We start from the raw sequence: 23,707 nt of genomic DNA on the forward strand, positions 1-23,707 counted from the left end.
GTCATCTGCAAAGAGTGACAGCTTTACTTCTTCTTTTCCAATTTGGATTCCTTTTATTTCTTTTTCTTCTCTGATTGCTGTGGCTAAAACTTCCAAAACAACGTTGAATAACAGTGGTGAGAGTGGGCAACCTTGTCTTGTTCCTGATCTTAGTGGAAATGGTTTCAGTTTTTCACCACTGAGGATGATGTTGGCTGTGGGTTTGTCAAATACGGCCTTTATTACGTTGAGGTAAGTTCCCTCTATGCCTACTTTCTGGAGGGTTTTTATCATAAATCGGTGTTGAATTTTGTTGAAAGCTTTTTCTGCATCTATTGAGATGATCATATTGTTTTTATTCTTCAATTTGTTAATATGGTGTATCACATGGATTGATTTGCATATATTGAAGAATCCTTGCATTCCTGGAATAAACCCCACTTGATCATGGTGTATGATCCTTTTAATGTGCTGTTGGATTCTGTTTGCTAGTGTTTTGTTGAGGATTTTTGCATCTATGTTCATCAGTGATATTGGCCTGTAGTTTTCTTTTTTTGTGACATCTTGTCTGGTTTTGGTATCAGGATGATGGTGGCTTTGTAGAATAAGTTGGGGAGTGTTCCTCCCTCTGCAATATTTTGGAAGAGTTTGAGAAGGATAGGTGTTAGCTCTTCTCTAAATGTTTGATAGTATTCACCTGTGAAGCCACCTGGTCCTGGGCTTTTCTTTGTTGGAAGATTTTTTTTTAATTTATTTTATTTATTTATTTATTTGGCTGTGTTGGGTCTTCGTTTCTGCGCGAGGGCTTTCTCCAGCTGCGGCGAGTGGGGGCCACTCTTCATCGCGGTGCGCGGGCCTCTCACTGTCGCGGCCTCTCTTGTTGCGGGGCACAGGCTCCAGACGCGCAGGCTCAGTAATTGTGGCTCACGGACCTAGTCGCTCCGCGGCATGTGGGATCTTCCCAGACCAGGGCTCGAACCCGTGTCCCCTGCATTGGCAGGCAGATTCTCAACCACTGCGCCATCAGGGAAGCCCTGTTGGAAGATTTTTAATCACAGTTTCAATTTCAGTGCTTGTGACTGGTCTGTTTATACTTTGTCTTTCTTCCTGGTTCAGTCTCGGGATGTTGTGCTTTTCTAAGAATTTGTCAATTTTTTCCAGGTTGTCCATTTTATTGGCATAGAGTTGCTTGCAGTAATCTCTCATGATCCTTTGTATTTCTGCAGTGTCAGTTGTTACTTCTCCTTTTTCATTTCTAATTCTGTTGATTTGAGTCTTCTCCCTTTTTTTCTTGATGAGTCTAGCTAATGGTTTATCAGTTTTATTTATCTTCTCAAAGAATTAGCTTTAGTTTTATTGATCTTTGTTATTGGTTCCTTCATTTCTTTTTCATTTATTTCTGATCTGATCTTTGATTTCTTTCCTTCTGCTAACTTTGGGGATTTTTGTTCTTCTTTCTCCAATTGCTTTAGGTGTAAGGTTAGGTTGTTTATTTGAGATTTTTCTTGTTTCTTGAGGTAGGACTGTATTGCTATAAACTTCCCTCTTAGAACTGCTTTTGCTGCATCCCATAGGTTTTGGGTCATTGTGTTTTCATTGTCATTTGTTTCTAGGTATTTTTTGATTTCCTCTTTGATTTCTTCAGTGATCTCTTGGTTATTTAGTAGCATATTGTTTAGCCTCCATGTGTTTGTATTTTTTACAGTTTTTTGCCTGTAATTGATATCTAGTCTCATAGCATTGTTGTCAGAAAAGAGACTTGATATGATTTCAATTTTCTTAACTTTACCAAGGCTTGATTTGTGACCCAAGATATGATCTGTCCTGGAGAATGTTCCATGAGCACTTGAGAAGAAACTGTATTCTGTTGTTTTTGGATGGAATGTGCTATAAATATCAAGTAAGTCCATCTTGTTTAATGTGTCATTTAAAGCTTCTGTTTCCTTATTTATTTTCATCTTGGATGATCTGTCCATTGGTGAAAGTCGGATGTTAAAGTCCCCGACTATGATTGTGTTACTGTCGATTTCCCCTTTTATTGCTGTTAGTATTTGCCTTATGTATTGAAGTGCTCCTTTGTTGGATGCATAAATACTTACAATTGCTATATATTCTTCTTGGATTGATCCCTTGATCATTATGTAGTGTCCTTCTTTGTCTCTTTTAATAGTCTTCATTTTAAAGTCTATTTTTTCTGATATGAGAATTGCTACTCTAGCTTTCTTTTGATTTCCATTTGCCTGGAATAGCTTTTTCCATCCCCTCACTTTCAGTCTGTACGTGTCCCTAGGCCTGAAGTGGGTCTCTTGTAGACAGCATATATACGGGTCTTGTTTTTGTATCCATTCAGCCAGTCTATGTCTTTTGGTTGGAACATTTAATCCATTTACATTTAAGGTAGTTATTGATATGTATGTTCCTATTACCATTTTCTTAATTGTTTTGGGTTTGTTTTTGTAGGTCTTTTTCTCCTCTTGTGTTTCCACCTAGAGACGTTCCTTTAGCATTTGTTGTAAAGCTGGTTTGGTGGTGCTGAATTCTCTTAGCTTTTGCTTGTCTGTAAAGGTTTTAATTTCTCAGTTGAATCTGAATGAGATCCTTGCTGGGTAGAATAATCTTGGTTGTAGGTGTTTCCCTTTCATCACTTTAAATATGTTCTGCCACTCCCTTCTGGCTTGCAGAGTTTCTGCTGAAAGATCAGCTGTGAACCTTATGGGGATTCCCTTGTATGTTATTTGTTGCTTTTCCCCTGCTCCTTTTAATATTTTTTCTTTGTATTTAATTTTTGATAGTTTGATTAATATGTGTCTTGGCATGTTTCTCCTTGGATTTATCCTGTATGGGACTCTCTGTGCTTCCTGGACTTGATTGACTATTTCCTTAGGGAAGTTTTCAACTATAATCTCTTAAAATATTCTCTCAGACCCTTTCTTTTTCTCTTCTTCTGGGACTCCATAATTCAAATGTTGGCGAGTTTAATGTTGTCCCAGAGGTCTCTGAGACTGTCCTCAATTCTTTTCATTCTTTTTTCTTTATTCTGCTCTGTGGCAGTTATTTCCACGACTTTATCTTCCAGGTCACTTATCCGTTCTTCTGCCTCAGTTATTCTGCTATTGATTCCTTCTAGAGAATTTTTAATTTCATTTATTGTGTTGTTCATCATTGTTTGTTTGCTCTTTAGTTCTTCTAGGTCCTTGTTAAACGTTTCTTTTATTTTCTCCATTCTATTTCCAAGATTTTCAATCATCTTTACTATTATTACTCTGAATTCTTTTGTAGACTGCCTATTTCCTCTTCATTTGTTTGGTCTGGTGGGTTTTTACTTTGCTCTTTCATTTGCTGCATATTTCTCTGTATTCTCACTTTGTTTAACTTACTGTGTTTGGGGTCTCCTTTTCGCAGGCTGCAGCTTCATAGTTCCTGTTGTTTTTGGTGTCTGCCCCCAGTGGGTGAGGTTGGTTCAGTGGCTTGTGTAGGCTTCCTGGTGGAGAGGACTGGTGCCTGTGTTCTGGTGGGTGGGGCTGGATCTTGTCTTTCTGGTGGGCAGGGCTGCGTCTGGTCGTGTGTTTTGGTGTGTCTGTGAACTTAGTATGATTTTAGGCAGCCTCTCTGCTAATGGGTGGGGTTGTGTTCCTGTCTTGCTAGTTGATTGGCATGGGGAGTCCAGCACTGTAGCTTGCTGGCTGTTGGGAGGAGCTGGGTCTTAGAGTTGAGATGGAGATCTCTGGGAGAGCTCTCGCCAATTGGTATTACGTGGGGCTGGGAGGTCTCTGATCGTCCAATGTCCTGAACTCGGCTCTCCCACCTCAGGGACTCAGGCCTGACACCAGGCCAGAACACCAAGACCCTGTCAGCCACACGGCCTGGTACGTGGGGATTTTCTTGCCTTTTGGGAAGTCTGAGGTCTTCTGCCAGTGTTCAGTAGGTCTTCTGTAGGAGTTGTTCCACATGTAGATGTATTTTTTTTTAATTTATTTATTTAATTAATTTATTTTTGGCTGTGTTGGGTCTTCGTTGCTGTGTGTGGGCTTTCTCTAGTTGCGGTGAGCGGGGGCTACTCTTTGTTGCGGTGGGTGGACTTCTCACTGCAGTGGCTTCTCTTGCTGAGGAGCACAGGCTCTAGGCACTCGGGCTTCAGTAGTTGTGGCTCGCGGGCTCTAGAGCGCAGGCTCAGTAGTTGTGGTGCACGGGCTTAGTTGCTCCGCGGCATGTGGGATCTTCCCAGACCAGGGCTCGAACCCATGTCCCCTGCATTGGCAGGAGGATTCTTAACCACTGCGCCACCAGGGAAGTCCTGTAGATGTATTATTGATGTATTTGTGGGGAGGAAGGTGACCTCCACGTCTTTCTCCTCCGCCATCTTGAAGGTACTCCAATCATGGTTCTTTATGCACAATATCTGGCCACAGTTTCTGGTCATGTGAAGATCAAAACCATAAGACACATGGACAAATCCATTGTTATAATTAAAGACTTCAATACTCTTTCAGGGTATCTCCTTCTTAATTCAATATTTAAGTAGATTCAGTAATTAAGTAGACAGAAAAGAAGCAAAAATATAGCAGACTTCAGCAACACTATGAAACTATTTGACACCATCCATCCCAACATCAGAATATATATTCTTCTCAGGAGCACATTGAACATTTATCAAGACTAACCATATTCTGGGCCATAAAACAAGTCTCAATAAATTTAAAGAATTCAAATCATACAATACGTCCTCTGGCTACTACAGAATTAAGTTGGAAATCAACAACAGAAAGATCTATAGAAAAACTGTAATTTTTTGGAAACAAGATAACATGCTTCTAAATAACCCATGGTCAAAGAAGAAATTGAAAGAGAAATTAGAAAGCACTTTGAACTTAATCAAAATGAAAATACAACATACCAATCTTTGTGGGAAGCCTCCACAACTATGAGATAATAAATTTCTGTTGTTTACGCCACCCAGTCTTGTGGTATTTTGTTATGGCAGCCCTAGCAAACTAATACAAGCCCCAAACTGGAAATAACCTGAATGTCCATCAACAGATAAATGACTAAACAAATTTGGCAAATTTCATCTTACAGTGATCAAGGTTAGTATCACCCCATGATAAGTCATATTGGTATCATGTGCACCTGACATGATGCAGTGAGAAGAGCACCTCCTCTGTGGACCTCCTCCCCAAGTCCCATAGCCCCAGTCTAATCATGAGAACACATCAGGCAAACCCAAACTAAGGGATATTCTACAAAATACCTGACCAGTACTCCTCAAAAGTTTCAAGGTCATGTGGAGCAAGGAAAGACTGAATAACTGTCACAGACTAGAGGAGACACAATGACTAATTTCACTGTGACATTCTTGATTGGACCCTGGAACAGAAAAAGGACACTAGAGGAAAAACTGCTGAAATCTAAATAAAGTCTGTAGTTTAGTTAATAGTATTATTTTAATGTTAATTTCTTAGCTTTGACAAATGTACCATGGTCATGCTAACATTAAGGTAAGCTAGATGAAGGGTATTATCTTTGCAACTTTTTTTTTTTTTTTTGGCTGCACTGAGTCTTAGTTGCAGCATGTGGGATCTTCATTGTGGCCTGTGGACTTCTTAGTTGTGCATGTGAACTCTTAGTTGCAGCATGCATGTGCGATCTAGTTCCCTGACCAGGGATCGAACCTGGGCCCCCTGCATTGGGAGCATGGAGTCTTACCCACTGGACCACCAGGGAAGTCCTGCAACTTTTATGGAACTCTAAAAGTATTCCAAAACAAAAAGTTTATTTTAAAAATTGTATATATGTAACAGCATTAAACCAGTAAGATCCCACTTGGAGTACTGTTAAAAATCAAATATTTAGGAATAAATCTAATGAAAGATATGTGAAAATTCTACATTGAAAACTACACTGTATGATAGAGATCAATTTTTAAAGACTCAAATAAATAGGATAGATCATGTTCATGGATTAGAAGACTCAATATTGTTAAAATATCAATATCCTCAAATTAATCTGATAATTCAATGCAATCCTAATCAGAACCCCAGCAGGGATTGTGTGTGTGTGTGTGTGTGTAAATCAACAAGCTGATTCTAAAATTCAGATAGACCTCAAAGGGCCAAGAATAGCCAAGGCAATCTTAAAGAAAAATAGCACCAGATGACTTACACTATCTGACATTAAGACCTATTGTAAAGGTATAGCAATTAACACGGTGTGCAAAGAAAGACAAATTGATGAGTGGAATGTAACTGAGATATCAGGGACTGACCCACACATATATGGTCACCTGATTTAGGACAAAGATAACACTACAGTAGGGAAAAGATAATATTTTAGTAAATAGTGTTTAGGCAACTGGGTAACAACATGGAAAACAATATATCCTGATCACTACTTCATTCTACACACAAAAATCAATTTCAAGTGGATTGCAGATCTACATGTGAAAAATAAAACAATAAAATTCTTAGAAGAGGACATCTTCTTCACCTTGGAGTAGGCAAAACTTTTAAAAACAAGACATAAAAGCACTAACCAAAAAGAAAAATTTTGATATATTTGACTATATTAAAATTAAGGACTTGTGTTCAAAAATAAAATACGATTATGAGAATAAAAAGACAATGCACAGAATGGGAGAAGATATTCACAATACATATATTCTACAGAAGACTCATATTCAGAATACGTAAAGAACTTGTATGTAAAAAACAACTTCATGAGACTTCCCTGGTGGTCCAGTGAGTAAGGCTCTGCACTCCCAGTGCAGGGGCCCAGGTTCGATCCCTGGTTGGGGAACTAGATCCCACATGTGTGCCTCAACTAAGAAGCCACTAAGAAGCCCGAGCCCGCACACCACAGCTAAAAGATCCCACATGCCGCAATGAAGATCCCGCGTGCTGCAATGAAGATCCCGCGTGCTACAACGAAGATATCTCATGCTGTGACAAAGACCAGGCGCAGCCAAAATAAATAAATAAAAATATTTTTTTTTTAAAAATTGGCGACAATGGACATCCTTGAGAGTATCATTCTAAGTAAAGTAAGTCAGACAGAGAAAGACAAATATCATATGATATCACTCATACGTGTAATCTAATTTTAAAAAACTTCATAAATAAGGGATATATAAAGAAATACAAAGACAACTTAATAGAAAAACAGGCAAAAGATGAATAAGTATTTTACCAAAAAAAGGACAGAAACGGCCAATAAATATGTGAAAAGGTGCTCAATGTCGTTCATTATCTCCAGAACGGCTACAATGAAAAAGTGAAAAATGCCAGATGTTGGAGCATCCAAAACACTTCTGCACTGATGGTGAGCGTGTGAATTGATGCAACTATTTTTGGAAAACTATTTGGCAACACCTACTAAAACTAAACATATGCATACTCTATGAACCAGAGACTCTATGAACCAGAAATGGTATATAACCATTGTATATACCCAACAAAAATGCACACAGATGTTCACCAAAAGATATGTACCAGAAAATTCACTGGAACACTGCTTGTAATAGTCAAATACTGGAAACTATCCAAATGCCCAACAACAGTAAAACACATAAAATTTAAGACATTCGCACAATGAACAGTACTTACCAATGAGATAGAATGGACCACAGACCCATGTAGCAATATAGATGAATCCCACAAGCACAATATTTGGCAAAAGAAGACCCTCCCAAAACTACATACTGTATAATTACAGCTTTTAAGTATAAGAACAATTAAAACTAATCTATGTTGTTAGAAGTCAGGGTAATAGTCTCCCTTGTAAGAAGAGATATGCAGGGACTGGGCCCAAGCTTGACCTAGATGCTCAGTGTGTGAATAGCTGCGTTCAGTTTGTGAAATCAACACACTCTGCACTTCTGATGAGGTAAGAAACAATCCCAGAACTTCAATATTTTGAGAATAACACTTGCTCACGGTATATATTCACTGAAGGTTAGGAGAGTGGTTCAGCTCATCAGAATCACTCAGGGACCCAAGCTGACAGAGTAGCTACCACCTAGAATAACACTCAAATGACCCAGCCTGCAGTCCTATGTATCACTTCTGCTCACAATTAGTTCATTGACTGGAAGGAGTCACATGGTCCCACCCAACCACAAGGGGACTAGGACATGCATTGCTGCCATGTCCGGAAGTGGAGAGAACCAGAAACATGTGGTAAACATACTGCGCCATATTGTCAGCCAGTATTCTTCTGGAACACCCTTTCTAGCAGCTATATGGTAATCTAGCAAAGGCAGTCTCATTACATACATAACCAATTCCCTTTGTTGAACATTAATTTGGTTCTACTTTTTCTATTAATAATTGAATATTAAAATTTTGTTCTTTTTGTCCACTGCCTTGTTTAAGAGTCTTCACATGGGCTTGAATTTCTGCCCTTTTAAGCACCTTGTGAAGATCCTGCAAAAGGTTTCTCTGTTTTGGTGGTACACACCTGCTAACTGGATACATAAGATTTATTTTATAATTCCTTTGTTTTGAAACTTATTTTGCTAGGTTTTATTGCTGTTAATTGTTTCAGGTTTTCCTATTGATGTTACTGATTTAGATGGCTTTAGCCAAGAGGTAGGCATAAATCTCCTACATATATGATCTTCTTCCTAGAAAACTTCTAATGCCTTAAACTTTGAATATATTATCAAATGAAAACAAAATATTAATTACTGTAATATTACATCAAATGTAAATGAATGGGTTCATACGAAGCTGAGTTTACTTATTTTTCTTAACATACCCTAGTATGTATTACAAAGCTAAGTTTACTTATTTTACTTAACATACCATAGTATGTATTACTGCAATTTTGCAATTCTTATTTTACACACTGTGGTATTTTATTAAAATCTACAAATACAAAATTATTTGTCTGAAAATTTCAGGTATTTAACATTGATGAATCCTAATAACTTAGACAACTCAAGCTCTAAAAAAACTTTGGAATACTTAAACCAACCTTCCTTTATAAATGTAGAAAACAAGGGCCAGAGAATTCAGTGATTTGTTGAAGGTCATAAAGCAAATCAATTACCAAAAGAGATATCCAACAAATTTCAAAGGTATAATGATGACTCTGATCCTAACATTTCTGAAAGGGTTATAGATCAAAGAACTGACCAGTAGAGTTTTCCAGAATTAATAGTGTCAGACAATATGAAAGAGCATTTGTGCAGCAACATCTTTATCTGTTTGGAACACCTAGAGTGTACTGGCATCATTTACGCTGCTTCTAGGAGAGCATCTGTCAAGAAGAATCTGACTGAGAGAATAAAAGCTTTCAGAGAGATGTACAGAGTAATTTTCAAGAAGAGTTGTAAGGGGAAATTTTTTATGCTAAGGTGACATCAACTGCAAGCAACTTGTGGAAATTGTTTTCTTTTTTAAAAAAATAAATGTGAGGAAAAGATTGAGATGGCATTCATCACTTTAGGGTACTTATTCTCTTTCTTCTGAATATGAAGTGTCACCATCCCATGAATAGATGAATTGTTCCTTGTTTTATGTTGTACTGTATCTACAGTACTTCAAGTCTTCCACAGTGTGTGCCTTGGAATTTGTTACTTCTGCATTTCAGTTGATTTGGGAAGAACTGTTATTGGATCAATAAGACAATGTTTGAGAAGAAATTATAGACCTGTGCTTCAGGCAAAATAATAAGAGTCATAGCATATGTAACTATATAAGTCATTCAGCATAACACAGTTTTAGTGATAAAGGACAGTGCTCGAACTTTTGAAAAGGCATTTCAGGGAGAAATCCCAAATAAAAGAATAGTAACAGGATTTTATTTTTGAAAAAGAGTGTGAATTGGTTAACAGAATTATTAGATATATTCTAATGCTTTTATCACCTTTCAAAAATAACTGTAATTAGTCAGCCCAAGAGCTTTCATGCTCTGAAGATACAGAAATTTCAATCAAATGATGTAAAACTTCAAAGACTTAGTGGATAAGTATTTGTTAAATGTCAATAGCACAATGTTTAATTTATAGACACTAAATAAAAGGGAAGTTTGACAGCTATCTTTTAATACATACAAAGCCAAGCTAGCATTTACCTTGATCTGTGATGCACTACAGTGAAAAAGATAAGAACCAAGTTATTGGAATCTCCTGAGTTCAAATTCCTTCATCTACCTGTTGTGTCAATTTGAGTAAGGTATTTAAACTCTATGTGCTTTATTTTCCCTGTTTCTAAAATGAGATAAAAAATAGTACCTAACTTGTAGAATTATTTTAAGTATTAAATGAAATAAGGCAGGTAAAGTGCTTAGCTCAGGACTTAGCTTGGAGTCCTCACTCAATAAATAGTGAGGACTATTCATCCTTCTATCATTATTAGTGATAATGTAGCTCCTTTCATTATTCCACAAATTCATATAAGTTACTCTGATTTTTTTCCTAAACTGATAGGTACTTAAGATGTCTGTATTGTCTTTTTGCAGTAATAATTACTGTATTGTCTGCAAGGAACATAATTAAGATTCATCCACAATGATGAAACTACTCTTTTTTTTTTTGGCCATGCCGTGCGGCATGTGGGATCTTATTTCCCCGACCAGGGATCGAACCCATGCACGCTGCAGTGGGAGCATGGAGTCTTAACCACTGAACTGCCAGGGAAGTCCCAAAATTACTCTTTTTGATAACCTAGCATTATATCATATATCACATATCATATATCATATCATATCATACTCCTATAGGCCAGCATTGAAAGACAATTGTATAAGGAGTGAGCAGACGTGAATTCTACACCCAGCTCCATCTGTTCTGCTTCCTTCCTTGAAGCTGATCTAAACCTCTAATGACACTGCACCTGCATCTTCAGACCCATGAAAATGACCTGGCTTGGGAGTCATATGCATCACTTCTGCTCACAGTTAGTTCATTGACCAGAACAAGTCACCCATTTGTTTGGGTAGCTGACACATAGCAGGGTCTGAATAACCAATCTTTTAAAAGATTAAATGAAAACAAATTAGAGTGGTTACTCAGTAATGAGTTGTTTTTGTTAGATGGGAAAATTATCAGATATAAACTTTGAAATGCACATTTTGCTAAATAAAGTTCAGCAAGGATATTTAAGTACTTTTTGTGATTTTACCAAGCTTTATATTTCTTATTTAAATTAAACTTTTCTTTGAGGACTTCCTTTGGTTTTATATGCTTTTATTTTGCCTAACTCAGTTGCATTTTATACCTTTTCAGTCTTTAAAAATTGTAACACATTTTCCATGGAAACAACCTTTGTTTGCTACCTAGTTATAAATAACTTCTTTCTGGTGATTCTTTTTTCTTACAATTACCTAACAAAGACAATGGTGAACTGTTTGTTTTTTCCTGAAAAGCAAATGAACATGACACTATATACTTAGTTAACTATAGATCAGCATAGGATATGACTCCGAGGGCTTATGGAAAAACGGCACACTCACTCCTTAAAAGAAATTTTAAAAAATAATGCTAAAGATATTTCAGGTTTATCCCTACATCCTCTTGAAACTGCTTAAACCTTAGTCAATTAATTCTATTGTCATTCGGGAAAATACCTCATAAACTTAAATTTGCACTTAACGTTAGTGGCATACCTCACTCATGCCCACATTCTGATAGCCAGAATGGAGCAGGATTACCGGATGTAGCAGATACTGTTTTAATGCCCCACTCATATGCTCTTGGACCTTATCATTTTGTTATACAGATGCTCAAGACTTCCATTTACCAGCACATGCATTTCTGTATCTGAGGGCTTTCTGGCTCCTGGAGCCTGTTCTGTCTATGAACAGTGTAGGCAGAAGTCTGGGAAATTAATCCTTCCCCTGCACTCAGAGTAGATCTCAACCAATGACTAAGGGGCTTATGTATACTCCAGGTCCCTCATCCTTGAGGTGGGTTTATCTGAGGCACTGTGTCTTAGACTTCCCCAGAGAGATTTATTCCAGTTGCCCACAGTAGCAGTTTAAGAATGCATCCTTAACTGTCTTCCTTATTCTTCTGTCTCACTTCCCCACTCCATACTGATGTTTCCTGGAATCATCTCTGAAATAGACTACTCAAATTTAAATTCTTGTCTCAGGCTCTAAGACTGTGGATCATGGGATCTACATAGATCTGTATGGCCAGTTTGCTCTCAGGGTAGCTGCACCCATTCACACTCTCACATGTGGTTCCTACTTCTCAATGACATTGACAACTTTTAGATTCAACTCATAGTTTTATTTTGTGTTTCTGTGATTACTAGTGAAACCCATTTCTTCATACACCTGTGGGCCATATGGTGTTCATACCTTTGGATTTCCCAATTATGCTCTTTTCCATTTTTCTATTGGGTTACCTATATTTTTCTTGATTTAGAATATTTCCCTGTATATTTTAGATATTAATTCCTTGTTGGTTTTAGATGTTGCAAATATCTTCTTCTAGTCTGTCAAGTATCTGTTAAATTCTTGACATAAATCTGTATGTATGGTGTCCTTTATAGACTGTTAATTTTGACGTAAAAAATACTATATATATTTATTATATATTAAAATATATAATGCTTTTTGAGGGGGTCTGGTTTACTAAGTTATTCCCACACCAAAGCCACAAAGATATTATTCTCCATGATCTCCCTCTTCCTATGCTAGTACCAGAGTAATGCTAGTACCACTCTAGCAGAGTGACTCTCTCCCTGTCACACGTCAGATTGTCTGGAAGCAGAAGCTGAGATGGACTTTGGGATGCAAAAGGTTTACTAAAAATTAGCACATGTGAAAGGGAGGGGAAGGAAGTAGAATTGGGCAGAGAAAGTAATTGAACTAAGATGCAGGTTGATAAAGCCTCAGGCAACCCAGTGAAGCACTTTGGAACAAATACTATTAATCATCAGAGTGTCCTGCATCAGGCTGAAATGGCCAGTCTTTTATAGCTCACTTGCCCTCAGTCGCCATGTCCTGGCAGCCCTGGAAGGATGTGACCTTGGGCAAGAGAGTTCCCAGGAGATGAGGTTGACCCTGAAGCAGCTGAGAGCTGGAGGCTGTATAGTAGCTGCCCTCCCTGTAGCTGGGCAGTGAGTTCTTCCTCAAAGGAGGATGTAGGCTGTACACCTCCATGTCTAACATACTCTTCTTTGCTCTTCTTGTTAAAAATTGACATCATAATTATTCACAGATCTTTATTTTTCTTTATAAATTTTGGAAGGTTTTTTTTGTGTTCCTTTTGGAATTTTGGTTGGAATGGCACAGAATGTATGCAATTCAATGTGAGGAGAATTGACATCCACTGGGTAGTGGTGTACCAAGTAGATGACATTTGGGTGGTGGCCAAATAGACGATGCTCTGGAGAAGGAACTGCAGAAGTAACAGGCCAAGGAGGCAGCCAGTGTAGTCAGGGGATTGTTAAATACAGAGGGGATCAAGCACATAATTATATATATGTTGAAGTCATTATGAAAAAAAAATATATGGGAGCCTGGTTTCACTGTCAAAAGGGGATTTACAAATATAGAGCAGGGAAAGTCTTACAAGTACTCAGAGGTGCTGGACTGGCATCGACTGCATCAGTGTAAACTCATGGTTTTTAAATATATTTAGTGATAGATTTAGAAATAGAGATAAATATATGCATATACATACATATATTTCCTAGCTCTGACAGCTGAAAGAACCTAGGCGCCACGATACCCCCATAGCAGTAAATGCACTGAGAGCCCAGATCTAGATTTCTGATTCCAGAGCTGAGGTAGAGAAAATACAAAATGAGCCTAGAACAACTAGTTGTACCAGAAAGTAAGGAAATGTTTATAGAATGATGGGGAAATGCCAAAAGGACAAAAAGTGAGCTTGAAGGGACTTCCATTGGCCAAATCTGGGACAATTTGAGCATGAAAATAAACAGCTATAGCAAAACATTACAACCTATTGAATGAGATAGGAGTCCATATTGAAATAAATAAGTGAATAAACGAATAAATAAATAAATAAATAGAAGGGAAAACTCTTCCTTATATTAGAATGTTAACTAGTAAATACAGAAGAAATGATGGACTGAGAAAATCACCATTTAATCATCATCATTGTGATGAGTGATTCAGGCAGCAATTAATGGATGTTAAGGCTGGTGGGCGAGGTGAGGAACAGAATATTGGCATAATCTCAGAATATCTCCCTATAAAATATTTATCATGTACAAAGGAAATAATGTGATCTTTATGGTGGAAAAGACCACCTGACTAGATGAGCAAAGTTCTCATCACAGTGGTGTGAAGAGTTGACAGCATGAGCCCCCAGGGAGATGCCAAGAAGAGCCAGCCCCATTTCTGTGGTTTTCTTGTAAAAATGTATGTCCTAAGTCTAGTCATGAGGAACAGTAAATGGACCCAGTTGAGGATCATCCTATGGAATGAAAGGCCTGTTCTTTTTAAAACTGTCAAGGTCATAAAAAACAAGGAAAGACTGAGAAATTGTTCCAGGTTCAAGGAGACTGAAATACATGACAATTAAATTCAACGTAAGTTCCTAGATGGGATTTTGGACCAGAAAGGAAAAAAGACATTGTTGGGACAGAGAGTGAAATTTTAATGGAGTCTGTGTTGTATCAATGTTGATTTCCTGACTTGGAAGTTTATGTAATGGTTATGAAGGAGAGCGCCTTTGTTTTGTGGATATACGCACTGGATGTTTAGGGCTGATATGGTATCAAGTCTATAGATTTTTGTAAGATTGTTCATAAAAAGACTCAACCAAAACAATGAGACCATATATATATATACAAACACAGTGAAAGCAGATGTGGTAAGATATTACAGTTAGGGAATCTAAGTGAAGAGGATATGGGAGTTCTTGCAACTTCTCTGTAATTTGAAATTATTTCAAAATACTTATGATACATATTCATATTCATATCTATTTATTTATTTGGCCATGCTGCACAGCTTGTGGGATCCTAGTTCCCCAACCAGGGATCGAACCTGGGTCCCTGCAGTGAAAGCGCCGAGTCCTAACCACTGGACCACCAGGGAATTCCCATACAGATTCATATTTAAAATAAACATAAAAACATATGTCCACACAAAAGTTTGTGGACAAATATTCATAGCAGCATTATCTATAATACCCAAAAAGTGAAAACAATCAAAATATCCATTAACTGGAATGGATAGGCAAAACATCGTATATCTGTACAATGAAATAGTATTTGGCAATAAAAAGGGAGTAGGTGTTGATACATGCTACAACGTGGATGAACCTCGAAAATACTGTGTTCGGTGAAAGCAACCAGTCACAAAAGACCAAAAGTTGTAGGATTCCATTCATGTGAAATGTCTACAATAAGAAAATTCATAGAAACCAAAAGTAAATTAGCTGTTGCCAGGGGCTGAGGAGAGCGGGGGGAATGAGGAGTGACTGTTACTTATTTGGGCTTCCAATTCCATACCTCAAATTAGAGAATCTATACCTTATTTTAGAGTTGATCTCTGAAGTCTCTAGGATCCTCTTAATCTATATGGCTGAGACTCGTAAAGAGATTGTGTTGAGGAAGTAATACCCTTGACTTGATGATTTTTAAACAACTTATATGGGGTTATTGGAAAATATATTAATTATTAACTCATTTTAGAGGAGCATGTTGTTCATTTATTTGAAACTTTATGAAACATACGTCCAAAAACCATAGGAACTTGGTTAAAAGCTAGCAAAGACTCAAACGCACCACCTAGCGGTGAAGACAGGAAGTTTCAGATTGGTGATGCAAGACGTCTTGCCATCACACGTGCAGGACGGCTGTCCATAGCAATCTTTTATCTTGTATTTGTCCTGTCCCCCTCATCACTCAGGATAGTTTCACGCACACAGAAATCCAATACTTCCTGACTTAATAGTTTGTTCATGTTCATTTGACGTACTTTTAAGCCAATGAAATATTGTTGACTTCTGAGAACTGTGGGAAAATCATTGGTTTTAAGATTTGCGGGGCTGAAGGTGCCTTTCTAGTCATACATCTCAAACCCCTCCTACCCAAGAGGCCCACCTAGTCCATCTCTTTGTGGATGGACACGCCACTCCACAAGCGCCTGGTTCAGAGAACCAGGACCACTGCCTTTGAAAAGACAAAAATCTATACTCCAATGGGATCCTTGATGTCAAGTATTTAACGACTTTGTTTTACCTACTACAGTAATTAAAATTAAGTCTTCAAATTTAAATTTAAATATCTAAAAGCAGGAATGCACCATCCTTAATCTTAAACCCCAAAAGCAGGAAAGAGGTCAGAATCCTAGGGTACTGGGCCTATTGGTAAAGAGGGATCTATGCTGTTTTTTCTTTTGGTTTTGCATTCCGCTGCCGCTCCTCCCGCCCCCGCACTTTCTCCTTTCCTTTTTCACTCCATCTTTTTCCTCTTTCTCTTTCTCTCCCAAATAACAGTCAAGTAATTAAGATCAGCACCATGTTTAAATGGAACAGGTAGTGCCCTGCACAGGGTGATTTAATTATGCCAGGTTTTCACCTGAAAATCCCCTTCGCCATCGAAAATATTTCTCTTCGAGTTCTTTCCTGAAATATTAAGCCATTTTCCAACACTCTGCCTTAATTATTGTTAATTAAGCCTTCTTTCGAAATATCATTCTCACTTTAGCACAATTTTTTAAAACCCCTTTCCACACAACACAGGAGGGGTTCTGAATATACCAATTTTAGAATTTTGCCTGTGATCAGCCTTACTAATAGAAATCTCCTGGTTTTTAAATATTAACTTAAAACGTTTGATTTCAATTTTTTACTGGGTTTACGAATGCCGGCTGCCTTTCAATGACTTAAAATGTATCCTCACCTTTGAAAACTCTAGGGCTCAGTGCCTCCACGGGCATCCAGGCATTTATTCTTAATTCTGCTTCTTTAATAGGCTCCTGGGAGGAGCGGTTTCGATCTAGAAGTTCAGGGAAGCAGTTACCACAGAACTTGCAACAGTTGGTGTCAGGCGACAGGCAGGTTGGAAGTGATAAATGGGGCTGGTTTAAGAAACAAAAAGCCCCGGGAAGGGAAAGGAAGGGACAGCCGTGGCCTTGGGGGCTGTCAGTACGGGGCCGGCGGCGCCCAGCTCCGGCCGCGGGAAGGCGCCTGCCTGGGAGGCCAGAGGCGGCGGTGGCCGCGGAGACCGCAAGCCGGGAGATCGCGCAGCGTTGGGTGCGGGGCGGGCGCGCGCCCAAGCCGCCCCCGGGCCACGCCGGGGCCACCGCGAGGTGAGACCAGCCCTGCCCCCGCGCCGCCCCCGGCGGGAGGCGCGACGCCCAGGCCGCGGGTGCGTGCGCGGCCCCGGGCGACGCGGCTGGGCGTGCGCGGGGCCGCGGCGGAGGCAGGGCCGGGCGGGCGGCAGAAGATGGCGAGGGTGTGTAGGCGGCAGCAATGCTCCGTTGAGAGACGCGGCTTTCGGCAAGAACTGGACTCTTGGCGCCACAAGCTCATTCACTGTGTAGGTGAGACCCTCCCCCGGCTGCCTCCGGCTCTCGGGCCACCCAGCCGCCGGCCGCCCGGAACGAGGGAGGGAGCCGGGAGAGAGCAATTGCCGCTCCGGCCCGCCCGCACTCTTCGGCTTGGGCGTCCCCCTCCCCCACCCCCCGGAGTGCGGGCGCGCGCGACCTCCGGGCGGGCTCTCCGTGCTCGGGCCCCTCCCCTCCGCGCGCCCTCGCCGGGGCGGGCTCTCGGGCGGGAGCGCGTGCCCCTTCTCTCCTCCCTCCTTCCCTCCCTCCCTCCAGGCCCGGCGGCCCGGCGCCGCAGCTGGCTTATTGTGGAGGCTCGCCGCGCGCCGCTGCCACTGGACCGGTGGCGGCGCCGCCGCCGGTGCCGCAGAGCCCAACGCGAGAGCTGGGGGGCGTGCTTGGCCGCGGCTCGACCCCCTGCTCCGCTCTGGCCGGCGCCTTCCGCATCGCACGCCGCCCCTCCCCCACGTGCCGCGGCGGCGCGCGCCCGTGTCCCCGCGTGCACGGGCGGCGGGCGGGCGCTCGGGCGTGTGCGAGGCGTGAGGTGGAGATGGGGGCGGAGGGAGCCGGAGCTGTCACAGGCCCCGGGTCCGCCTGACGGAGCCAAGTGGGGTGTCATGGCCGCGGGGGGCAGCGGCTGCACTTCCTCTGCGGGCGGCGGCGGCGGCAGCGGCCGGGGAGTTAATCCTCGACGCTCGGGTCGGTGTGTGTGTATTTGTGTTCGGTGTGTGCGCGGCGGGAGGAAGGGGGGTGGGACCGGGTCCGACCGGGAAGCCGGAGCAGGGGTCGCTCTTGTCCTCTCCTGGGGGATTTTCCGGAGCCGCCGCCTCGCCGAGAGCCTCGTCCGCCGCCCGCACCTCAGGCCGCCTCGGGTGGCTTTTTCCGTGCGGGCAGGAGGGAGTGTGGACGGGGTCGCCCCGGGAGGGGCCGGGCGGCCGAGCTGCGCCTCTCACACTGTGTGTTTTGTCTGTTTTTCTCTCCCAAGGTCCCGTTTCCCTCTGTGCGGCGGCCGGCGGGACCATAAGGGCTTAACTCATATATTTAACCCCCCTCCAAAAAGTAAGTGGCCCGTGTGGTGTCTCCGCTCCGCCCGCCGCCCCCTAGCCCCAGTCCGTCCTGTGTCTGACTCTCCTGTGCTCCAGCATTGTTATTTCCCCATCTTTGCTTCGGTGCTGCTGATGTGTGGGGAAATGTCTCTTGTCGTCCTCCGTCCCCCACGCCCAGTCCTCGGGGAGGCCCAGAATTCCAAACCGCCCCCCCCCTCCCCGCGTGCGGAATGATCTTGGTCTTCCCAACAGAATCTAGGAGATTCTTTCCGTTCGCTTGGGCCCCTCATCCCCTCCTTCCCGACAGGGTTTCGTTGGAAGGAATTATGCAAATCCTGCTTTCTGGTGTCCATTCAGCGGCAATTTCATGCGGTGAGAAGTTCTCTTTGTTGTGCGAGGGGGAGAACAGACACTGATTTAATAGACATATCTGTTGGGGGGAAGGGTAGAGGGGGTGTGGAGAAGCTCAGTTTGGAAGAATTACAGCACTTGGTTAGCTCAGTGTCTTTGTGTTTGAGCTTTCTGGCTTGACAGGAGGGTATGCCCTTTACAATGTCCCACAAGGGATGTTTTCTATAATAGATTAAAAAACAAAACTGAAACTTTAGACAAGTGAAAAATAAGGTAACCTTTAGTTAGAGAATATAAACCTTTCCATTTCTGCGGTGTTTCATTATTAAAATGTATGTGAATTTTGTTAAGGGTTTAGACTGTACTATCAAAATTAATATAGGCAACAATGCTTTACAGTATCTGATATCACTTTGGTTGTCCACAGGTTAAAAGTATATTTTAAAACATTTACTTGTATAAATAATAAAGGTATGAATCTGCTTTTTGGTATAATATGTCTTGTGGATATATTTGAAAATTTCCCTCCTGCCAATCCAAGCCCAGCTCTGCCGTCCAGTAATCAGCCTTTTGGTTATTAGTTATCATTTACTCTGCTCTGTCTCTGCTTGTTTTATTCTTTGAAACCTATCTTAGGTTTGCTAAAATGTTACATCAGCTTTAGCACTTTTTGAATTATGTGTTATTTGTAACTATCATATAAGAGACCTTATAAGGCATGTAGAGGTTTTGAGAATCATGAAATTAATGAGTTTTCAGAATTGTGAGTTAATACAAAATCCTGAAATTATTTCGAAGAATTTTTAGTTCTTGTATTTGTTTCACTTTTTTAATGATTGGTCTTTTTTTTTCAGTAGGGCTTTTTAGTTTTTAAAAGATTTTGAAATTGAAAACTATAACCCTATAGATTTCTTAAATTACTGTTGCTTTAGTTTAGTTGGTTGTTTATCTTATTCTGATTCTTTTTGCTTTGAATCCTTGCCTTTTGCCTCAGGCCCCCTTTTTATCAGTCATTGCTTAGTGTTAGTGGCGAGTTACTGCTGCTTGACAAGACGTTTTTGTTTTTTGATTTTGGGGGTTTTTTTTTAACTAATAAAATCCTTCTGTTAAGTATCTGAATTGAATATCAAGTTTTAGATTCTTTTTTTGAGGGAGAATTTTAATCTAGTAATCAGTTTTTTTAAAAAGCATTCTGTTAACTCCAAATCTCCACTTTCGAGGTAGTAAAGTTCAGGAGATTATTTAGAGTCCAGAGTGCAGATCAGTATTTTAGTCTGAGCAGTAATATATAGTTGATAGTCTCCCAACTAAAATCAATTGCGTCTCATATTTTCTCTTCTATTGTATGTAATTTTGTTCTTTAGGAAAAGAGTTCTAAGTAAGTCAAATGTAGTGTTAACTTTCTATATATAAGAGCGGTGGCAATGATTTTTATTTATATATAATCCAAAAGGCAACTCTGTTTGTCACTAGCAAATGTAGTAATTCCTCTTTTATTTTAATGGATTGGTTCTGAACAGTTAACCTTCTATTTGATCCTCTTCACTGATTATCTTAATACTTTAGGGTCATTTGGTTCCTAAGTAATACTTAATTTATAGCAGTCTTTGGATTGAAAGTGAATTCTCATTTCCAAAATCTAATACTCCCTTCTACTTTTTTTTTTTGGAGGGAGGTGAGGGTCAGGACTGTAGAGGTGGAAGTGAAGGTGTTTGTGTTTCCATTATTAGGTTTTAGTCGAATTGGAGTTAGCAGGTTCAGACAGTGATTATGATCAAGATGGGTATTTGGTAACCAGGTGATTATTGAGTCCTCTGGGACTAGAATGATATTCCATTCTGGGAAGATGGAGGTTCTCTCTGTTGCCTAATATGATGTAACCTATTGCTTGGCTGCTCGTCATCTTTGCTATATTCTCGAAAAGCTCTTCCCAACATAGGGGAAATTGTGATTATTTCAACTTAGCTCTAACTTGGTGGAAAAAAGATAGCAGGATGAGTCTCTGACTTAACAGAGAGTTATTTCAAATTGCCCTAATTCCCTCAAATATGCTTATAGCTGGAGCAGTTCTAGGAAGCATCTGAATAATGCCATTTTTTTTAGCCTTATGGGGTTACACAGGATGGCCTGGAATTCCTTCCAGAGTGAGAATTAGGTATTCAATGTCTGTGGGGACTTGCCACTTCTGAGTACTTGCCTAATCACTTAGCTACTTGTACTAGTGCTGTTTTTAGGATCGAAAGGCGGTTAGGTAAGTACATAATTACTTTATTTAAATATTTATTAAGCATCTGTCTTGTATCAGTCACTGTGGGCAAACAAAGATATTGGGGAAGCTGCCTTAACATTCAAGAACTTTTATTAGTCCTTAGAAAAAATATAGTGTATTCAGTACAAGGCAAAATGTGCCATACGATAGTGAAAGCAAGTGCTGGGGGTGTTTGGAAGTGAAAGAAATCAGATGATGAAGAAAGGCTTCATGAAGAAGGTGGTGGATTTTTGCTTCATTTTGATGAAAATGGAGAAGGCATTCCTGTCACGTGAAACAAATAAGCAAAAGTACAAAAGGACAAGAGTGAGTTGTCTGTTTAAACTGCAGTCCAAGATTGGTGTAGGGAATGTATAGGTGATAAGTTTGCAGAGATAGATTGTTGGATTTTCTAATGCAGGTTAAGAAGTGGAGTCTCTTTGTTAGGCACCTTGGGGTTTGCAACACACCTCTCTCCTTAGCTCAGAAGAAGAATGTTTCCTTTATTTAAGGATTCCATTGTAAAATTCTACAATAATGATGTTGGTTGTTTTTTTAAATCACCTTGGCAGAGACAATATTGTTATCCACAGCAGTGTCTCTTCTAAGTAAGCTCATTTGGAGGCTGTACCTTATTCCATTGCACAAAACTCGTTTTTGAAGTTGCCTAAAATCAGTGGCATATTCATTCTTTGCATCCCCTTAGTTTTGGGAAATTTTCATCCTTTAGAGGTTGGATTTGGTATTTGGAAACAGAAAATAATATTTTCTGCCACAAATAAAGGTACATATAAAATAATGAGATTGGTTTTTTTTCCTGCCTTGCAAACTGGCTCTGAAAGCTCAGCAGAGGGGCTTGATTTGTTTTGATGTGCCTCTGAACTTCTCTCTTGATTCGTATTTCCTTTATGTCCACCCGTCTGCTGAATGGAATCTGGATATTGGGTAGATGTGAGTAAACAAAGCTGTTATTTTTTGTAGTTTCAAGTTAAAGACTTGCCATTACTACCCTCCAAATTATCTTTACTCTATTTGCAAATATTTTTAAAAATCTTTTTACTGTTTGTTATACTTGCACATTGTTTTTGGGATAATCCCAGTGTGAAATATTTGCTAATTTTATTGACTGTCTCTTGTATGTGGGAAGGTATCCCAAGTCCAGTGGTCCATACCCTGAATTTTTTCTTTTTTTAATTGAGATATCATGTATATACCATAAAATTCACCCTTTTAATTCATACAATTCAGTGGTTTTTAGTTTATTCACAAGATTGTGCAAATATCACTAATTCTCTAACACTTTCATACCCAAAAAAGAAACCCTATACTCATTAGAAGTCATTTCGCATTTCTCCTATGACCCAGTCCTTGGTAACCCCTAACCTACCTCTGTTTCTGTGGATTTGCCTATTCTGGACAATTCATATAAATGTAATATTATAATATGTGGCCTTTTGTGTCTGGCTTCTTATCATGTTTTCAGAATTCATCCATGTACTGGCATATATCAGCACTTGATTGCTTTTTATGGCTAACTAATATTGCATTGTATGGACATACTATATTTTGTACATCCATTCATCAGTTGTCAGACGTTTGAGTTGTTTCCACTTTTAGCCTGTTATGAAGAAGCTGCTGTGAACTTAAGCAGCATTATTCGTGTGGACGTTTGTCTTTCCTTCTTTTGGGTACGTACTTCAGAGTGAACTTGCTGGATCATATAGTAACTTTTAATGTTGAGGAACTGTTAAACTGTTTTCTAAAGCGGCTGCAGTATTTTACGTTCCCACCAGTGGTGTAGGAGGATTTCAGTTTCTCCACACCCTTGCCAACACTTGTTACTGTCTGTCTTTTTGGTTATAGCCATTCTAGTGGGTAGGTATGAACTAGTATGTCATTGTTGTTTTGATTTGCATTTCCCTAATGACCACTGATGTTGAGCATCTTTTCATTTGCTTGTTGGCCATTTGTATATTTGCTTTGGAGAAACGTCTCTTCAGATCCCTAGCCAATTTTTTAACTGATTGTCTTTTTATTGTTGTCTTTTTATTGTTGAGTTGTAGCATATATTCTGGATGCTAGACCCACATCAGTATATGATTTGCAAAAGTTTTTTTCTTATCATACCCTCAGTTTGAGAGTAGTTAGATCAGAAGATAATCTGCAGCATTATTCCTGTGCAGGGAATAATGGATGTTGTAATGGAGTGATCAGAATGAACCAGAATTACTCAGGAAAGGCTTCCTTAAACATCCTTTTCCATGAATTATTAAAATTGTTATTTGATGGAGTTTTGTAATAACACAGCTATACTTTGCTATCCAAATCTTCTAAGTTTTTGCCTTTTTTTAGTGAGGGTTCATATTTCAAGTTCAAATAATGTGGTAAACCATGTTATTTGAATCTGTTCTATACCTGAGTTTTGGATAGTATATAATCAAGGTTTAGGTGGAAAAGGATATCTTTTCTCTATATAGACATTTTGTCTGAATCTATTCTGTGTCTGATGTTCATGGTGTTACCATCTTATATCTGCACAGCACATTTTATATTTTTTTAGAAAACTTTCACATTATTTTATTGTCTTTATTTAGAAATGTAGAAAATT

At 39.8% G+C, this 23,707-nt stretch overlaps 1 protein-coding gene across 19 annotated transcripts in view; it reads left to right on the forward strand.

Annotated features, from left to right (window-relative positions):
• Window positions 1-17,315: 17,315 nt before the first annotated feature.
• LCOR (ligand dependent nuclear receptor corepressor) overlaps window positions 17,316-23,707 on the forward strand; it is a 135,253-nt gene continuing 128,861 nt past the window's right edge. For 2 of the 19 annotated variants that reach the window (XM_082406491.1, XM_082406482.1), the window contains exons 1-2: window positions 17,324-17,451; window positions 18,440-18,513. Coding sequence is in view for 8 of the 19 variants with exons in the window: in XM_082406475.1 (XP_082262601.1) it covers window positions 18,072-18,157; window positions 18,440-18,513 (160 nt within the window). In the remaining 11 variants the exon portion in view is untranslated. The other 17 variants (XM_082406483.1, XM_082406484.1, XM_082406488.1 and 14 more) reach the window with 16 other exon arrangements.

The sequence above is a fragment of the Balaenoptera borealis genome, assembly GCF_965194805.1.
Source record: "Balaenoptera borealis genome assembly, chromosome: 10".
NCBI classification, from domain to species: domain Eukaryota; kingdom Metazoa; phylum Chordata; class Mammalia; order Artiodactyla; family Balaenopteridae; genus Balaenoptera; species Balaenoptera borealis.